This window comes from Mugil cephalus, chromosome 19, assembly GCF_022458985.1.
Source record: "Mugil cephalus isolate CIBA_MC_2020 chromosome 19, CIBA_Mcephalus_1.1, whole genome shotgun sequence".
NCBI classification, from domain to species: domain Eukaryota; kingdom Metazoa; phylum Chordata; class Actinopteri; order Mugiliformes; family Mugilidae; genus Mugil; species Mugil cephalus.
Genome location: NC_061788.1, coordinates 21,045,459 through 21,061,549, shown reverse-complemented (window position 1 = coordinate 21,061,549; position 16,091 = coordinate 21,045,459). Strand labels below are relative to the sequence as shown.

The following is a 16,091-nucleotide window of genomic DNA, read 5'->3' as shown; positions in this document are numbered from 1 at the left end:
TGAGGATTAAGCGGTATGGAAGATGAGATGAGATGAATTAAGGCACAATCACAAATAAAATAAAGTGATCTTACAAATGAAAATGCGAGTGAGTCTGGTGTTAGTGTGGGCAGGTCATTGATAATGTGGGTCCATGTGGCTCCAGTCTTACCATACGGCATAACACAAATACCTTCAAAGTTTTCATTGTGTAGATTACATCATGGACAGAAATGGAGGTACAGTACAATGTGATTTGACTAGTTGGTGCTTACTCTAGTTCATATTACATAAACTTTCAGTAAATTCATAAGGTGGAGGGAAAACACAAGGACATAACTGGAATGTGTATGAGAAAAAGAAGACAAAAAGCCGACTCCGTCATACTCTTAAATTCTTTATTTGTCTGTGCTGCAATGCATTCAGAGACCTGGAGCAGACCCCATCAGCTCCCACAGCAGGAACAACAGAGCTTTTTGCACAAAGAAAAATATATTGAACAGAACCTCTACAGATAAAAACAGATTGTGTTGTATTTAGCTTTTTAACACCAAAGTGAAGATTGTCACTCATCTCCTAAAGGGCCTGAAGCACAGATACTGACTTGAATACCACAATCCTGTCTATGAGTTTTATGCGTTTATGTTTTTAAAACAGTTGTTAACATCTGTAAATTCACAACTGTTTTATTACAAATTCAATCATCACATCAATTTTAGTTCGATAGCCTATGTTAGTTAAGTCCGTTTTCTAATTGTAGATGTAGTTATTTCAAGCTAACAAGACCTAAAAAAAAATAAATACAACACATCTGAACCACAGCTGGTATTGGGTTTCAATATCTGACAGCTGGACAAAACCAGATGTGAATGAAACAACCTGGAAAACCTTCATTCAGTCAAGCCATCACAACTAGCAGTGAGGAAAACAGGGATTTAAAGGAGGGATATTTATATTAGCATCTTATTAACAATTAAATGGCACTTCACTAAAAAAAAATAATAATAAAAAAAAAACTACTTATATCTACGGATACAAAAACATTCATACACTTGATCAGATTGAAAATCTTTAGGAGTACATAAATATATATGAAACCATACGGGGCGAGAAAGGAGAGTGAAGAGGACAGAATAAAAACATAAATATGAAATAGTTTAAAGATGTGAACAACAAATATAAGTGGACAAACAATGATATTTCCAAAAACATGTTCCACAGCAGGAAAGTGAGCGAGACACTGGTTTAAAGAAGAATTCTAGTTGTTGTTGTTTTTTTTGTTTTTTTAAGTTAACTTTTTCTATTTATATTTTTTTTAAGCCTTTTGTTATACTGTATTTGTGTTCAACAAATATAATTAATAAGAGAGTAGCAGCAGGTTTTTTTATTTTTGAATTTTTTTGGGCTCTGTTGTCTGGCTGCAGGGGACGACGAGTGCTGACTTCAGATCAACTGAATGCCTTGGGGTCACGCAGGGGTCGTTTGCACTGTAGCAAAACCATCTAAGCCACTGACATCATCTGTTTCGCCGCTTGCTTTGAATTACGACATCAATATTCTCCTCTTGTAAGTGACAATTCCCTCTGACATCTGCTGAGCATCGTTTAGCTGAGAAGCTGCCGCCTTATGGATTTTTATGTAAATAGTGCAAAAAACAAATAAACATTATTTGACCTCTTTGACTATTGCTGAGGGAGCTGCTCGTTGCTGATGCCACTGATGCCAAAAAAAAACAATATTGTAAATGCGCAGATTTTCTTCTGATAGTGAAACGGGAAGATGATGGCAGTGTTGAGGTGGTTTTGGTAAACAGTAACCTTTTTCTAGGAGGCGCTGACTGGCTGCAGAGGCGGGCAGGGGGAGGAGCTGCCTTCCTGTCTGGACAACAGGACACTGCAGACGCCAAGGCCCCCTTCTCCTCCTGTTGCTGTTGTTACCCCCTCCTGGATGGCGGTGATGGCGTTGGTGACGTCTTCGTTGTAGAGTCGTTTGATACCATCATAGAAGTCGTCTACCTCCATCTGCTCCACCTGAAAATAAAGACAGACTTGAATTGTGACGTGTCTAGGGCTGCAGCTGATGAGTGTTTTATCAGTGTGGCTGATTTTATGACTGACTGACGCTTTATCAAATGTCTCTACTAGGGTTCCTACATTTCTTTTTGAGAGGGAAAGATGGTGTTACCTTGCGCTTGGCAGAGGCCTTGCAGCGCAGCGTGACCTTCTGCAGATGGTTAGGATGGTGGAGGAGTTTGGGTGGAGAGAGAAGGGCTGGGATGCTGCTGTCAGCGGAGCAGGAGAAAGGGACAGAGCTCCAGGGGTGGCTCCCCTCCTCCCTACCAGCAGGTGTCTGTGGCTGGGCAGGGGCAGTGGTGTTGACGGGGTGGTCCCTAGAAGACTTGGGGGTGGTCCCTGCACAAGAAAGTTACAGAAATAAATCAGCATAAAAATGCTGACTACTAATACTTCTCAAAGACGACATGTAAACATTAATTCCCCTGACGGTTCTTCAGGGGAATTTTAGTGTCTTAATAAAAGCCCCTAAATATGAACTATGATACTAGGAGTGCACGCTTTCAGGAGCATTATGGCAGTAACACAACCTCATCATTGTTTGATCAATGAAAAAAATATTCGTTATGAGACCATGGCAGGATGGGAAAAACCTAGATTATCCACAGAGCAACTCAATCTGTTAAACTAGTAACAACAAACATCATCTCAAGCGGAGATGAGGACTGGGCTGCAGATGTCTGGCGCAATGGTATTTATTTGACTTTACACAACTGCATGATTTCCTAAGACCTCTCAAGACCTGATGCAAGAAATGAAACATACACAGTGTGGAACAGGGGAGTGAGGGGTCCAGGATGGTGTGGCTCTGCAGGGGTTGGTAGATGTAGACAGTGTTTGGAGGCAGGGGAGCTTTCAGTGTGGATAGACTACGAGCCACCAGCTCTCGGCCTCGAATCAACTCAGAGCTGTCGATCTGTGAGAGGTGAGAGAAACGAAAGAGAAAAGGCGAGGGAAAGATGAGAACAGGAAAGACATTTACTTTGTTTGCATTATTGCTATTGTCCTGTAGAGGGCGCAGTAACCATTAATAACCAACAGAAATGAAAGGTGTCTGTGACGAATATGCAGGAAATGAGTTCATTATTCAATCTTTCTCATATTATATACTTATGTTTTCCCTGCAATTACACATTTTCCCACAATTTACCTCTTAGGAGGCTGAGTGGTCATTTTTGATCTTATTCTTTGTTGTTAAATGCTGGTCTGGCCTGACAAATCAAAACACTGAAAAAGCTCCTTAAAAGATTAATAAGAACTCACTGGATTTCATTAAAGTGGATTTAAAGGTGTTGGACTACACTAAGCTACGGCATCCCTCAGTTGTGTTTAATAGCCGTGTGCGTATGTGCCGAATGAGCAGCAGCATGTCCAAGTAGCTTCTAATATTTGGCCTCTCTGACTGATCATCTCAGCAGGTTAAAATTTTGGTTAAACTTTTGGGGACCCTGTTGGGGTCCCCCAAAAGAAAAACTAGTTTTTTGTGTGTATTTCAGATTTGTACCCATCCCCTTGTTTGCCTCATTCTTCTCCTCCCTCTGATTAACTCAAGTCACTGGCTTAGCACCCCCTGGTGGCTGACTTCATTATATCTTTGTTGTCCTCATCTTGAGATGAGAAGTGTGAAAGTAACCAGATCTTCAGAGCAGCAGCCATAAAAATTGCTTTTACATTTGAAATGAAATCTCCAACAGTATGTGTTGTTGTTTCTGGTGTCAGCATTGTTTTTCAAACGTCCAAACGTCTGTGGATGCCAGGTGTAGCCACATGTCGCCACCTTTATTGTCTCATTGTTTCTATTTACCTGCTCTCCAACTGTTCTGTTCACAAGCTCAAACAATCTCTGGTTGGTTAGCTACATTAGTGTAGTGTAAATCGCTCTAAGACACTTTTGTTCTTCCATTTACAGAACAAATACTGTGTACAAACAAGTCTTTCTCCCCCAAAGCATACGCAGAACAAATAGTGAGGAGATATTCAGTGAATTTGGAAGGACGTGTAATTGATAACAGTGGCTCATTATACCTTTAATCAACCTATTATTTAGTTCATTCCGACTTCCGGATTAAGTCAAATACAAGGGATATTTAAATTTAAATTTGAAAAGATTTCACTTATAAATAATAGTGAGGTTATTCAAATAACCTTAGTTCCAAAGTCTCTAGCTGTCTAGATGTCACGGTCTTATCAGTCTGTACCTCTACGTTTATGTATTCATTTCAAACATCAAACAAAAATCGTCAGTCTTTAAGGTTGCGCTGTCCGGTCACTAAAGGTGAATCCAGCCAAGCAGAATCCAGCATTTTCACTGACCATGACACACACCTAATTATGATAGAAAGCGACATGGACAGGTACCTGTGCCTTCCTCAGCAGCTCAATGGTGAGAGCCAGCCAGTCAGGACAGCAGGTCTCCAGCTCCAGGGTGATGAGGGCCAAGGCCAGCATGGATCCTCTAAGCTACACAAACACATGAGGAACAAACACGTTCAGCGTTCAGGAAAGTTACATGTCCGCAAAGACACCTATAAAGGTTTACGTCTATTAAACACTTCCAAGTCTTGTAAGTGAAGCGAGACGTAGTGTGTACCTGTATGAGTGTGTGGTCAGCCAGACAGAGGTAGAGTCGCTGTGTTAGCAGGGCGAGGTGTTGAGAGCGGTTCAGTCCCAACATGGAGTCCAAAAGCCCAGAACGACAGGACAACACCATGGCATGGAACTATAGAACAGAGACTAGGATGAGGACTCCAGACCAAATGACCAAATCATGACCACATTTCAAAGTGGGCAGGACAGTCCACAGCAAAGTGTTGGTTAACTCTGAGTAGCGGCAAGTTTTTATCTGAATATTTACATTCACCTACTCCTCAGTGTTACATGAAAAAGTTAACATTAACTGTCAGGACCTGATTGGCCGAGCTATACACTGAATACGTCAACACAGGCTAATGGCTAAGAGGCACATGTAAAGAAAAACATTGTTCATGGTTATAGGTTGAAGTAACTGAAGTTTGTTATCAAAGTATCAGCGCAGCGTATTATTTCAAACGTTAAGCAACTTTCTAGTGGGAGCTAGTAAATACAAGTTTTTGAACACACATACAATCAGTTTTGATGATCACCTCAGTCCAAATACTTTTGTCTTTTTGCATGTAACCACACATTTCTCCAGTCTTTCTGACAGAGTGGCAGCTAGTATACATTAAGGTTTTAGTTTGGAGCTATTGGCCTTCCTGATCCGATTGTGGGACTCTACAACACAAATAGATGACATGTTGATAATGGCAGCCTCCTATTCTGCTCTGTGGTTTTTGCCTCCAGTCAACAGCTGTGATGCTGCTGTGACAAAGGCCATAAAAGGGTCTATAAGGGCTGAAATGTTGATTCACTCATCACAATCAAACTTCCAACGACTGCATTTAAAACACTAGCTTCGTTTTGCCCCCAAAGGCTGAACCAGCTGAACTAATTCAATGAGCGAACACATTAACAGGCCTGTGGAGCGCACAGTGACCTGGTAGATCAGCAATGGTTACTGCTAATCTATTATTCATTCATGACAGAATTAAAGAAATGCTCAGTGAATATCTAACATGTTTAAACTTTGGAAGCTTTGAAACAGAGATTTGATAAAGTCGTGTCAGACATAGTGATAGGGTGTGTGTGTGTGTGTGTGTTTGTGAGAGAGAGAGATAGACCTACAATGTGCAGGAAGTCCAGTGCAGTGGCTGTGTGCAGATCCCAGTTCAGTTTGTCCAGGATGATCCTCTCCATTCTCAGGATCTCTGACGGTGAACAGCCACAGTTGCTGGAGGCAACCAGTTCCCTCAGAGAGGGCACACACTGACGCAGACAGACAGTTAGTTATCGCACCTGATACACGAACTCGACATATTTGACATTAATTACGTTCAAAGAAGTGTGTATTCATCTCTTATTCACTGCAGATGTGTGTGTTGTGGGTATTCACCTCATCCTCCTCACAGGTCTTGGCAGCCAGAAAGAAGCAGGCGATGGCGATGCAGCGAAGGTACTTCGGACGGGCCTGAAAACAAACAATTCAATCAATCGCCAAATCAGTGCAGGACAGAACAATGATTACAGTCACTCTTGCTGTAAATTCAAATTCAACTCAACACCAGCAGAAATTTGCTGGAAAATATATGATCTTATAATGAATTATAATACAGTATGTTGCCCAGATGCGGAGGGCTTTAATGCAACTGATGCATCTCTCTTTAACTACGCCCTTGCTTTTGCTGCCTTGTTTAGTGACGGTGTTTGCTTTTATACAATTCTTGCTTTGCATCCAGTCTTAAGTGGATCTGTTGGAGCTGCCGCTAATTCTCTGCTGACGTGGTGTTTTAGACTTAGACAGACTTTAATGATCCACGAGGGAAATTACTTTGTCACCGTAGCTTCGTTGCACATAAAAATAAAACAAGAAAGACAAAATAAAATGAGATTAAAATAAAGTATAACAAAAATAAGTATCATCTAGCAAAAAAGAAAACAAAAAAAAAAAAAACAGTGTAATCAAAAAACGTAATGAATTAGCATTATGAACACAGCTATGTACGAACGAAATGGCAAAACAGCGTCCAAGGTGATGTGGTTGTTTGGCCAGCTAGCATAGCAACAGTGCAGTAGGAAGCTGTTTCTTCTGCAAAGGCTGTGATAACCCTGAACTTACCGATCTGAACTCTATATCAAGATGTTGTGAAAATTAGGACTGAAAACCCCTGAGCAGAGCGAAGTTCCTTGAGCAAGACACTAAACCTGCAGTTGCTCCCAGTACATGACACTGTGTGCTTGTTTGAGCCAATGGGTGGATGTGTCTGTGACTATAAAGCACCAATAGGGAATAGGTGCTATATAAAAACAAGGTCATTTATTTAAACATCGCAAACTGACTTAATTCTAACCCTCAAAGAGTGTTTTTTGAGTGTCACTACAAATCCATTTTTGACACATCCACATTGATTTTTACAACATAGGGAAAAATGAAAGCACACTTGTAGCTGGTTTGATTTCAACACGTCTTGTATGTTACACACAATGTGGCACACAAAAATGACACTGACAATAACAGAGGTGCTACGCACAATCCTGCTGCTGGCACTTTCCTTTCTCATGTAGGTAGTCACAAAAAGTAAAAAAAAAAAAAAAGGGCTGTCTGCAAAATACAGAAGTTCGTCAGCAAGTGAGGACTGGACAGTTTACCCTCACTTTTCCAAAATGACTTTATTCTCAATGCCTACAGCTCAAATTGATCCCCACAAAGATACAAAGACGGCCATACAAGTGTGTACAACAGGGGGCACATTTCAGATTTGTTTTAGGGATACTAAGGGAAGCTGACACAGACTGATGACGTCAATACTAAAAACCCAGTAGGAAGAAATCTATATCCTTGACCTGAATACATAGGCTGAGAACAGACAGCTCATACGCTACGCACTGTGTGCTGTAAAGTTAAAGGTCTTGAGAAATTCAACCGTAAATAGTTTTCTCTCTGTTACCACTGGACCTTTGGTCACGTTGTTAACTTTCTGCTGCCCAGATGATTTAGACCGTTCCTCTGCTAGCGTTAGTGTTAGGTGACATGAGTGTGTGATGCAGTAGTACTTTTATTGTATTGCAGGACTGAAGTGACCGCACGGAGTCAACAAGCTGACTAGTCGACTGGTCTGTACACTGCCTAGTGTGCACACAAACACAATCACGTAAAATGTCAAACAGCACTTCTTATCAGAAATAGGGAGTCCAGCTCCTGATAATCCTGGAACACTTTCTTCCTCAGTGAGAAACACTAACTTCCTGTACGTACTGTAGGAAATAAACAGAAAAAATACAGAGCTGAAACTTCCTGTTCCTCTCTAAACACCAGCCACCAGCTATGAGGCAGCTACACAACCACCTGATCATCACAACAGTGCATATGTCAGAATTAAAGTTGCCTCTCCGCCAACTAACCATCTAACCATCAAACAGGGTCTCACATGAGGGGTTCTAGTTACATTATAGCTCGTTTTTCTTTTGTTTTCTCTTCAGGTGTTGAGTCTGAAGACAAGATTTTAGGTAACACAGCTGAACCAAACCATAGCACATTTAAAACAGGTTGTCTTTTTGAATCATTAATGAAATAGGCTGAATGCAGAGTTAAATGGGTTTTTTCAGACAAAGTTCACAAATTGTGCTTCTGATAAACTAGTTCAGTTAGATGCTTCTATTTACTGACAAATAAAACTCTTAAGAAGAAATAAAATAAGTATATTTAATTAAAATATACTTATCCTTCCCATATGTATTTTGTATAGACTTCCACTGTCACTCTAGTTGGAGCTAAAAGCAGAGTTGGAATTGTTTTTGTTTTTTTGTCGTATTTGTAATGACTCGTTATAAAAGAATAAAAGAAGATCAGCAGCAGCCCAAGTGTCATTATTACCAGCAGCATAAACACCATAGTGCAATTATGTACCTTGATGGGAGCAAGGAAGCGGTCAAGGACGCTAACAGCCAACACCAAGGTCTCGGGGTACAGCTGCAGTTTGTTGTGGAGCTCTATCAACCAGTGCACTGCCTCGTCCCGCTGGGCCGGGGAGATGTCTGTATCCTGCAAGCAACAAACATGAGCAAGAACATTACCATTACAGTTGACTGAAATGCTTTTGTACATTATCTTTTTTTTTTGGACATTATTAGATAGGTACTAAGAAAAGACAACAAATGCTGAGAAGAAAGTTGGTGAATGAGTTGACAAACTGGCACATGAAAAACTCACTTCGAGGACTCTATGCAGTCTCTGTTGTGGAAACAACAGTTCAGGCCTTTAAAACTAATCTGAATTATGTTCTGCTAAAACCTGATCAGATAGCACACATCACCCAACATATCTGTCCCTACTCGCTGTTTCAGATTTAAAAAAAAAAACTCCTTAGTTTCCTAACTAAAATGTCATGTACATGTCATAAAATACTAACGTTTAATTTCCCCTGGATTAAAACCTAACAAAATGCTACACCCACCAGCAAATTACTTCAGTTGTCAGACAAAACAAATGGAACAAATGAATCCCTGAAAAGGTCTGGTCTATTAGTCAAACTGTTGTCTCTTCAGGGGAAGGGTGTCAGTGACAAAGACGTCCTTAATGTCCTCAATGAACATCTGAAACTAGAAGATTCAGTTCAGCTAAATCAGTAAATCCTGCCTAACCCGTTTTTTCCCCATTAAGGAAACCAAGTGTTTCCCTGAAAAAAAAACTCCTGTTTCATATTAAAAAGAGATGATTCTCAGAAATGTTCGTCTTATCTTTGTAGAAATAGAAATGACTGAAAATGATTGTCTCACAATGGTTAAGACTGAATTCATGATCACAGAAATATTCTATAACCTTTTCAATGTCAGAGTTCACTGTCACAACAGTTTTCTTCGGTTATCAGGGTAGTAATTTAATGAAAACAACCCTTACCACTGTGACAGAAAAATATTACTTAAGCTTGACACCTGGTCCCTGTGGAATGTCTCCAATTACTACCTTTTCTTTGGTAAACGTTTTGAATTTTGAAAATTAAAAATGACAAAGAACTATATGGGAAAGGGTTAGATGACCAAAGCTGAGACTCAGTAGGGGGTCATGGTGTCTGTGCACTAGAGGGATAGTAGTTTGAACCCCAGTACATAGACCACATGAACAGTATCCATGAGCAACATATTGAACCAAGCGCTATGTGCTAATGTGGACAAATGGATAGATGCATCATTGTGACTTTAAATGTCTTCAAGAACCAATAGGTTTAAATAAATATATGTAAATGTGTCTAAATAAATATAAGACAATTATTCAACGTTAATTGCAATTATGCAACAATTCCATTCCCAGTACAACAGAGGTAAGTAAAACTTTCATCTGTGGTGCTTAAAGAATTAACAAATAGCATTTGCCTAGTGCCTTGCATAGCAGCTCTACCACCAACAGTGTGTGTGTTACAAAATACAAGCCATTTTAGTCACTAAAACTGCTACGATATCTTATCTTTTCTTAAATGTGCAACACTAGACCTGCAGTGCCCCCCACAGAGGCCAAAGATCACAGTGCAAGCAACCCCGTTGGACAGCTCATTGGTAACTTGACACCATTTGGCTTCTCAGCTCTCAACTGTCCAAACTAAAAACAACCTGCCTACTTCCACACTTTTGTCACTGCTCGATTAAAAAGACACAATCCGTCTGAGGCTAAGCAGCTCTCTCTTCTTCCTTCCTCTTTGTGTGGCCAGAAGAGCTAAGTAGTGTTCAGGCCAACTTGAGCTTACCCTGGTCATACATCATGACTGCCTCATTGCCCTCATCCAAAGTTTCCTCTGAGTCTCCCTCTCACCTCAGGGCATGTGGGTCAAGTTCAAAAACTCTTTTCACTGCACGCCAACCTAATACTCAGCAGATCTATTTTGCCTCGTCATCCAGCAGCAACTGTGTCCTTATTTTTTTTAATGTTACTGTGTGAGTCTGTCATTATACAAAGACATATATTACAGCGAGTGTTAATGAACCAAAATCCAATACCTAGCTACCCCAATGCACGCTACAGTCAAGTGAAGGTTCCTTGTGGTTTTTGCTAGCTCAGAAAAGGCTGAAATGATACCTCTCCTGGGCTAATCATGTCTGAAAGGACTACTTATTCAGCTTTAAGGCCTCTTTCAGTGATGATGACACAAAGGGCCTAAGTGACTTTCTGGCCACATGCGCCACAATCCTCCACAAAGTACTACCGTGAGCTGGAAATTAAAATATATTGTTTTGGGTTGCTTGACTCAGGAAAGACATTCTGGTTTGATACAGCAGGAAAATCAAAGGTCAAGCAAATTGTTGTTGCCGTTGTTCCAGCTAGAGTTCCAGGAGGCAATGGCAGTGAGCCAACATACAAAATACATGACAAAAACTAGCTAACCTCAATAAAATGACAGTCTTTTCAAGAGACTTGTGCATTTACTCCAGACAAAAATAAATGTCTACAAGAGAACAGGTTTGTCTTAACAGCACATATGGATTCAGCACCAGCCACCTCAGGTGACGAGACAGTTGCTCCACACACTTTTCCTGAGGATCCAAGACACACCTCCACACATCTGATCATACAAAGGGTCAGCTTTTTAGACTGTACATCACTAGTACAGATGTTCATTATTACACCAGTGCTTCAAGTAAAAAAATAAATAACCTGGGTGCAGGCTAAAGATCTACATATACAGCAAACACAAATGCACAAACATTTGGCTAAACAGTGAGCTTTTATAACTCTCAAGCTGATAAGCTGAGAGTAGTGTTTGCAGTACGAGTGCGTTTTACTGCTGTTTATATCTGTCAGATCAGTCTGGCTGCCTCCTTGACCTAAAATTCCACATGTCTGCAAGCTCAGAAAATGACACTAGCATGTCCACAATCAACACATGTGTCCCTGTTTTCTTCGAGTTACTTGTTTTTCTTTTTAAGTGAATTTGTATGTCTCAGAATCAAATTCAATGTCTCATTTTACTTTATAGATCCACACCAGTAGTGGCCTGTGACCCAGTCCAGTTAGACAGTAGGACACCTGGATTAACAGTCTGCTGACTGCATTTAACTTGAACGGCTGCACATAAGAAAACAACGTGCAGGGGAGAACAGTGGAACGGTTTCAAGTACAAGACAACAGAAGCAATAAATTAGAAAAGCGACGTGTGAAGATTTTAAGGAACTAAGTTCAATCCCACCTCCATAATCATTTGTAGTACTGTGGTGGTGCTACATGAAACGCTACACGTTTCATGTGAACAGATTAGTAACCAGGGATTACTACTTCACAGGAAGCTGAATGACGTGATGCAACATGCTGTAAGTCAGCAGAGTACCAGGAAAATGCTACTAGATGTAATGTACTAATTGCTCCATAAACAGACTAACCCATGGAGAATCACACTGTTATCATCTACCAGACTAGACTGTCTCTGTATCTGAGAATGATGTGTATATGTCATATATGTATGGTATCTTCAAAATCAGGAATATTTTAGATTGTGATTTGGAAAAAAAGGTCTAGCTGGTGGGGAAATTTTGTCTTTTAAAGTACAGAAAAACAAACAGCCAGGTTCATTTCATAGTGGTACTATAAACTGATGTACACAGAATACAGAATCATTTTTTTGTTGTTTACAGGTGTCACTGTTTTATCGCCAGTTCCTTGCGTACACCAGTAATTACAGATATATCAAATAACTAATGCAAGATAATGAAAACTGTTTGGCATTTGAGAGGGACTTTCCATTTAGAAGTATTTTTCAGTTGAAGGCCATCCAAACATTGCTGGTACAAAGTTGAAACCAAAACATTGTCTAAGATGACAGTGATGTGTTGCATTAGGATTTCCCTTCATGTGGACTGGCTGGACAGGCTCAGCTACACCTCCCAATCAAAAGTAGACTAGCAAAACTCAAGATGTCCATACTCATTCGTAGAACAAGAAAACCTACATATTATTATAAATGAGAGATTGAAACCTGGCATTTGTTTTAATCACACTGGTTTGAAAAAACGAAACAGTTAATCAGGATTTTGTTGATGAAGTGTTTGAGCTCAACCAATGAGTACGGCTGTAATGTTTGTAAACAGGAATTACATGACATCATATTACCGTGACTACCACTGCATAGCTCTTTCGGGTGTATTTGGACCCGATGTCAGCACTCAGCGGACAACAGACTCCATTTTCATAGTTATTTACTACAGGGGGAGGGAGGGAGAGAGTGAAACCATTAAACCAGGCAGACAACAACACCTTCACCAGCACTCATATGTAAAAAGAACAACTGTGGCATGGCACAAGATGAATGCCATCCTTGAAAATGTGAAAAGGAAATCTACCACATCTAAATAATGAGTGCTGACCTGGAGACCAAGCTAATGAGTTCATGAAAAGAGTGCTCAATCATCTACTTAATGAGTTCAACTGTAGTTCCGATCAACACGTTTGAGGTGCGGATATAATTTTACGTGGACAAAAGGAAGGATTGAAACTTGTTTTTGGCATCATACGAGGATGTGCCCATAAACTGGGCGAGACCAGCTGAGTGTGAGGTGAAACAATTGTGAAGTCATGTGAGGGTGTTGTGAGACGTGCAAACAGACCAGCTGAGTGTGCTGACGAATGTCTTGAAACAAACCCTTTTCAGGAAGGTGTGTTGGGTGATTCACTGTGTTGCTGTGTTGATGCCTGTTGTGATGTCTGGGAATGAACTATGTACTTTAAAAGTGACAAACCCCATCTCGACAAGTCATTTTCTGTATTTCAAGTTTGCTTTAAGAAGTGGTATAATAATACTACAATACAATAACAATACCCAACACATTAGGTGCAACTAACCAAGAGGGGGGATCACACGCTTCTGTCAAGGACTATAGCCTCAGTTTGAGGCTCCAATGTGTCATTACTTCCACAACAATCAATGTATGACATAGTGTGCATGTTTACGATTAAAGAGAAGAATATCTGACATTTCGCTTTAAGTGTGTTATAACTTGACTTCAAGTTGCTCATTTCAAAACTCTAGTCTGAGCCCAGGTTAATTGTGTTCTGATGCCTTAAGATATTTCAGCACATATATTTCAATATGCAACACTGTGCCTTGTTACCACGTCTGGATCTACACGAGAGGTGTTATGGAAAATCTGCATGTAGGTCACCTGCACTGTGAAAGTGTTCAGAGCCCATAATACTATCACTGTAGCTATAAATATGTGCTTTAAGTTGCACCACTGTGTGCGCAGCTTGATTGATTAAAGTAGTATATTAGTTGTTCCATCAGATCAATGAGACCCATGACTGAAAGTAGGATGGAAATATTTTCCAATAGAAGAACCATTACATTAACATTTGAGCTCCTGTCAGCACTTTCAGTGTTGGATTTACTTGACAAAGACGACTGCCAAGACTCAAAAACATGCATCACATGCAACATCTAACCTCATGAACAGAAACACACATCCAGCTACTAACACTAACACATTGTGTCAGTGTTAAAATGTAGCTTGTCAGTGAAGTCCTCCATTGATGAACAGAGATGCCCAGATCCTACAGATGCAAATCCTCACCTGTGAGAAGGGCTTCTTTGGCACGTAGACCTTCCACATCTTGGCTTCCCTAGAGGCGGCCTTTTCCAGAAGAAAAGACAGCCTCTGGCGTCCCCAGGGTTCGATGAACTTCATTATGTTCTCCCTGGGTTGAGCCTACCTCACCACTGGATACAGCTACCTACACGAAGACATAACATGTTGTAATATTAAGCCTTAACTCAAAAGAACAACGTTACATATTTAGAGTAACAGTCAGTGGTGCATAATCCAGAAGGGATTAAAAGGTGTGTGTGAAAAGGGTTGGTACATTTGCCTCCATACGGTAAAGAATGCAGTTGTACATGAAGATCCTCCTCCTCCTCACACTCGTAAGTTGTAGAGTGGAAAATGTTTTCGGAAATGAGTAAATGGAGCTCATTAAAATAACTAGATAACTCTGTGTGGTACAGACTCTGCCTACAGTTACAGTCTGCTTTTTTTATAGGACTTTTGGAAGTAAAACTATTCAGTAATTTATTCAAGAAAACAGACAAATCATCTGTAAATATAGATTTTTATAATTGGGTTTGTCAATACCACTGTATCCCCTTTATCTCGGTGTGTATTAGGTCATTTTAAACAATGACCAGGGTGAATTTAAGAAAATACTGACATGATTTTTGCATCACTGTGCGTCAATCAAGCCACCAACACTTCTAAATAAACTTATAAATATAACTTAGAAAATATTTTAGATCACAAAACGTATGAGACTGTAATGGTTGTCACGTAGACTTTGGTGCACTGTGGCACCTTTCCCCTCAACCAACATTGATCAGGAAGCATCGAGACACTTTTTCTTTTGAGGATTCATGCAAATATGTATATGTATGCTGGAATATTAGTGGTGCAAGACTCAAGTGTTAATTTCATCAGGGAAAACCATTTGACACTGTCTTGAGCAAAAGGGGAAACTTTTGATTCTGTCGTCAGATTGGATGTTCTTCAATTTTCAGACAATACAAGATATTTAAAGGTGTCACATTACAAAGCTGTGGTCTGTGAGACATTTAGATATTACATTTCCAATTATATATATATATGAGTGTATGTGTGTCTGCAAGCAAAACAGGGACTGTGAGGGTCACTGTCAGGGTTTATTGATCCTAAAGCCTTGTTCGCAGTGGGTTAGTTGTACCTAGCATTACAATAGCCTAGTAAATTGATACGTAACCATTGAATCGTAGTGTAACACCAGTCGCCGTCTATTCGACAGAGTGAAACCAACCCCATGTTTTCATTTCACTTTTCATTTTTAAGGAAACCACCTAGAACCCACACTGGGAGGTCCGAGCTGGTGCATTATCAAGCGCTAACATTATTGCCTTCAACCGACTATTCCCTGGAAGGGAGCTAATTTGACAGGCTAGCAACTAAATGCGACGTCGAGCGGTCGTTGATACAGGTTTCTCTAAACGACATGTTGAAAACACTGTTGGCTACCCTCGATTGTCATGAAAATAAAAAACACAGCCGTATCTTGTTTACGGCGACGACAGCGGTGACAACACAGAAGGGACATTTAAATGGCTGACTCAGGCCCGGTCAATAGACGTAGCCTGAAGCCTTACCTCCCCTGCGAAGCGGAGAAAACCACAGTTGGGTTTCATCCGGTCCACTCAATTCAAGGATAAAGAAAAGGGTGGAATCGGGTACCCGTGCTTCGGTTTAGTCGTCCATAGTGGCTTCCATGGTGCTAAGTGTTGGGGGAAAGGGGATTCCTGTAAAAAAAATATATAAAATGAGCGGAATATAGACAGACGTCTACTTCCGAGGAGGGGACTCGGGGGAAGAGACACAGTCTCCGCCCAGCTCGTACATCGCCTCGGCTGCATCGGGAGAACAAAACCATCCTACCTCCTCTACCATTCTCCATTATTACTAATATAATAAAAT

At 40.4% G+C, this 16,091-nt stretch overlaps 1 protein-coding gene across 1 annotated transcript; it reads right to left on the bottom strand.

The window, feature by feature from the left end:
* Positions 1–363: 363 nt before the first annotated feature.
* On the bottom strand, positions 364–16,001 carry ccni (cyclin I). The gene is made up of 10 exons (XM_047569796.1): positions 15,767–16,001; positions 14,175–14,334; positions 8,533–8,667; positions 6,022–6,096; positions 5,754–5,894; positions 4,642–4,770; positions 4,410–4,511; positions 2,817–2,967; positions 2,164–2,390; positions 364–2,009 (listed from the first exon to the last, which is right to left on the bottom strand). Exons 2-10 carry the CDS (start codon positions 14,286–14,288, stop codon positions 1,803–1,805), a joined length of 1,281 nt encoding a protein of 426 aa, XP_047425752.1. The 5' UTR covers positions 14,289–14,334; positions 15,767–16,001; the 3' UTR covers positions 364–1,802.
* Between the last annotated feature and the right edge of the window lie 90 nt (positions 16,002–16,091).

What these genes read in the sequence shown, in the direction of transcription:
- ccni (XM_047569796.1), bottom strand. Translation starts at nt 14,288, where the DNA reads ATGAAGTTCATCGAACCCTGGGGACGCCAGAGGCTGTCTTTTCTTCTG. An exon ending in CAAAGAAGCCCTTCTCACAG is followed by an intron (nt 8,668 to 14,174) that starts GTGAGGATTTGC and finishes TGTTGCTTGCAG; the next exon opens with GATACAGACATCTCCCCGGC. An exon ending in ACTCCCCTGTTCCACACTGT is followed by an intron (nt 2,391 to 2,816) that starts GTATGTTTCATT and finishes TTTCTTGTGCAG; the next exon opens with GGACCACCCCCAAGTCTTCT.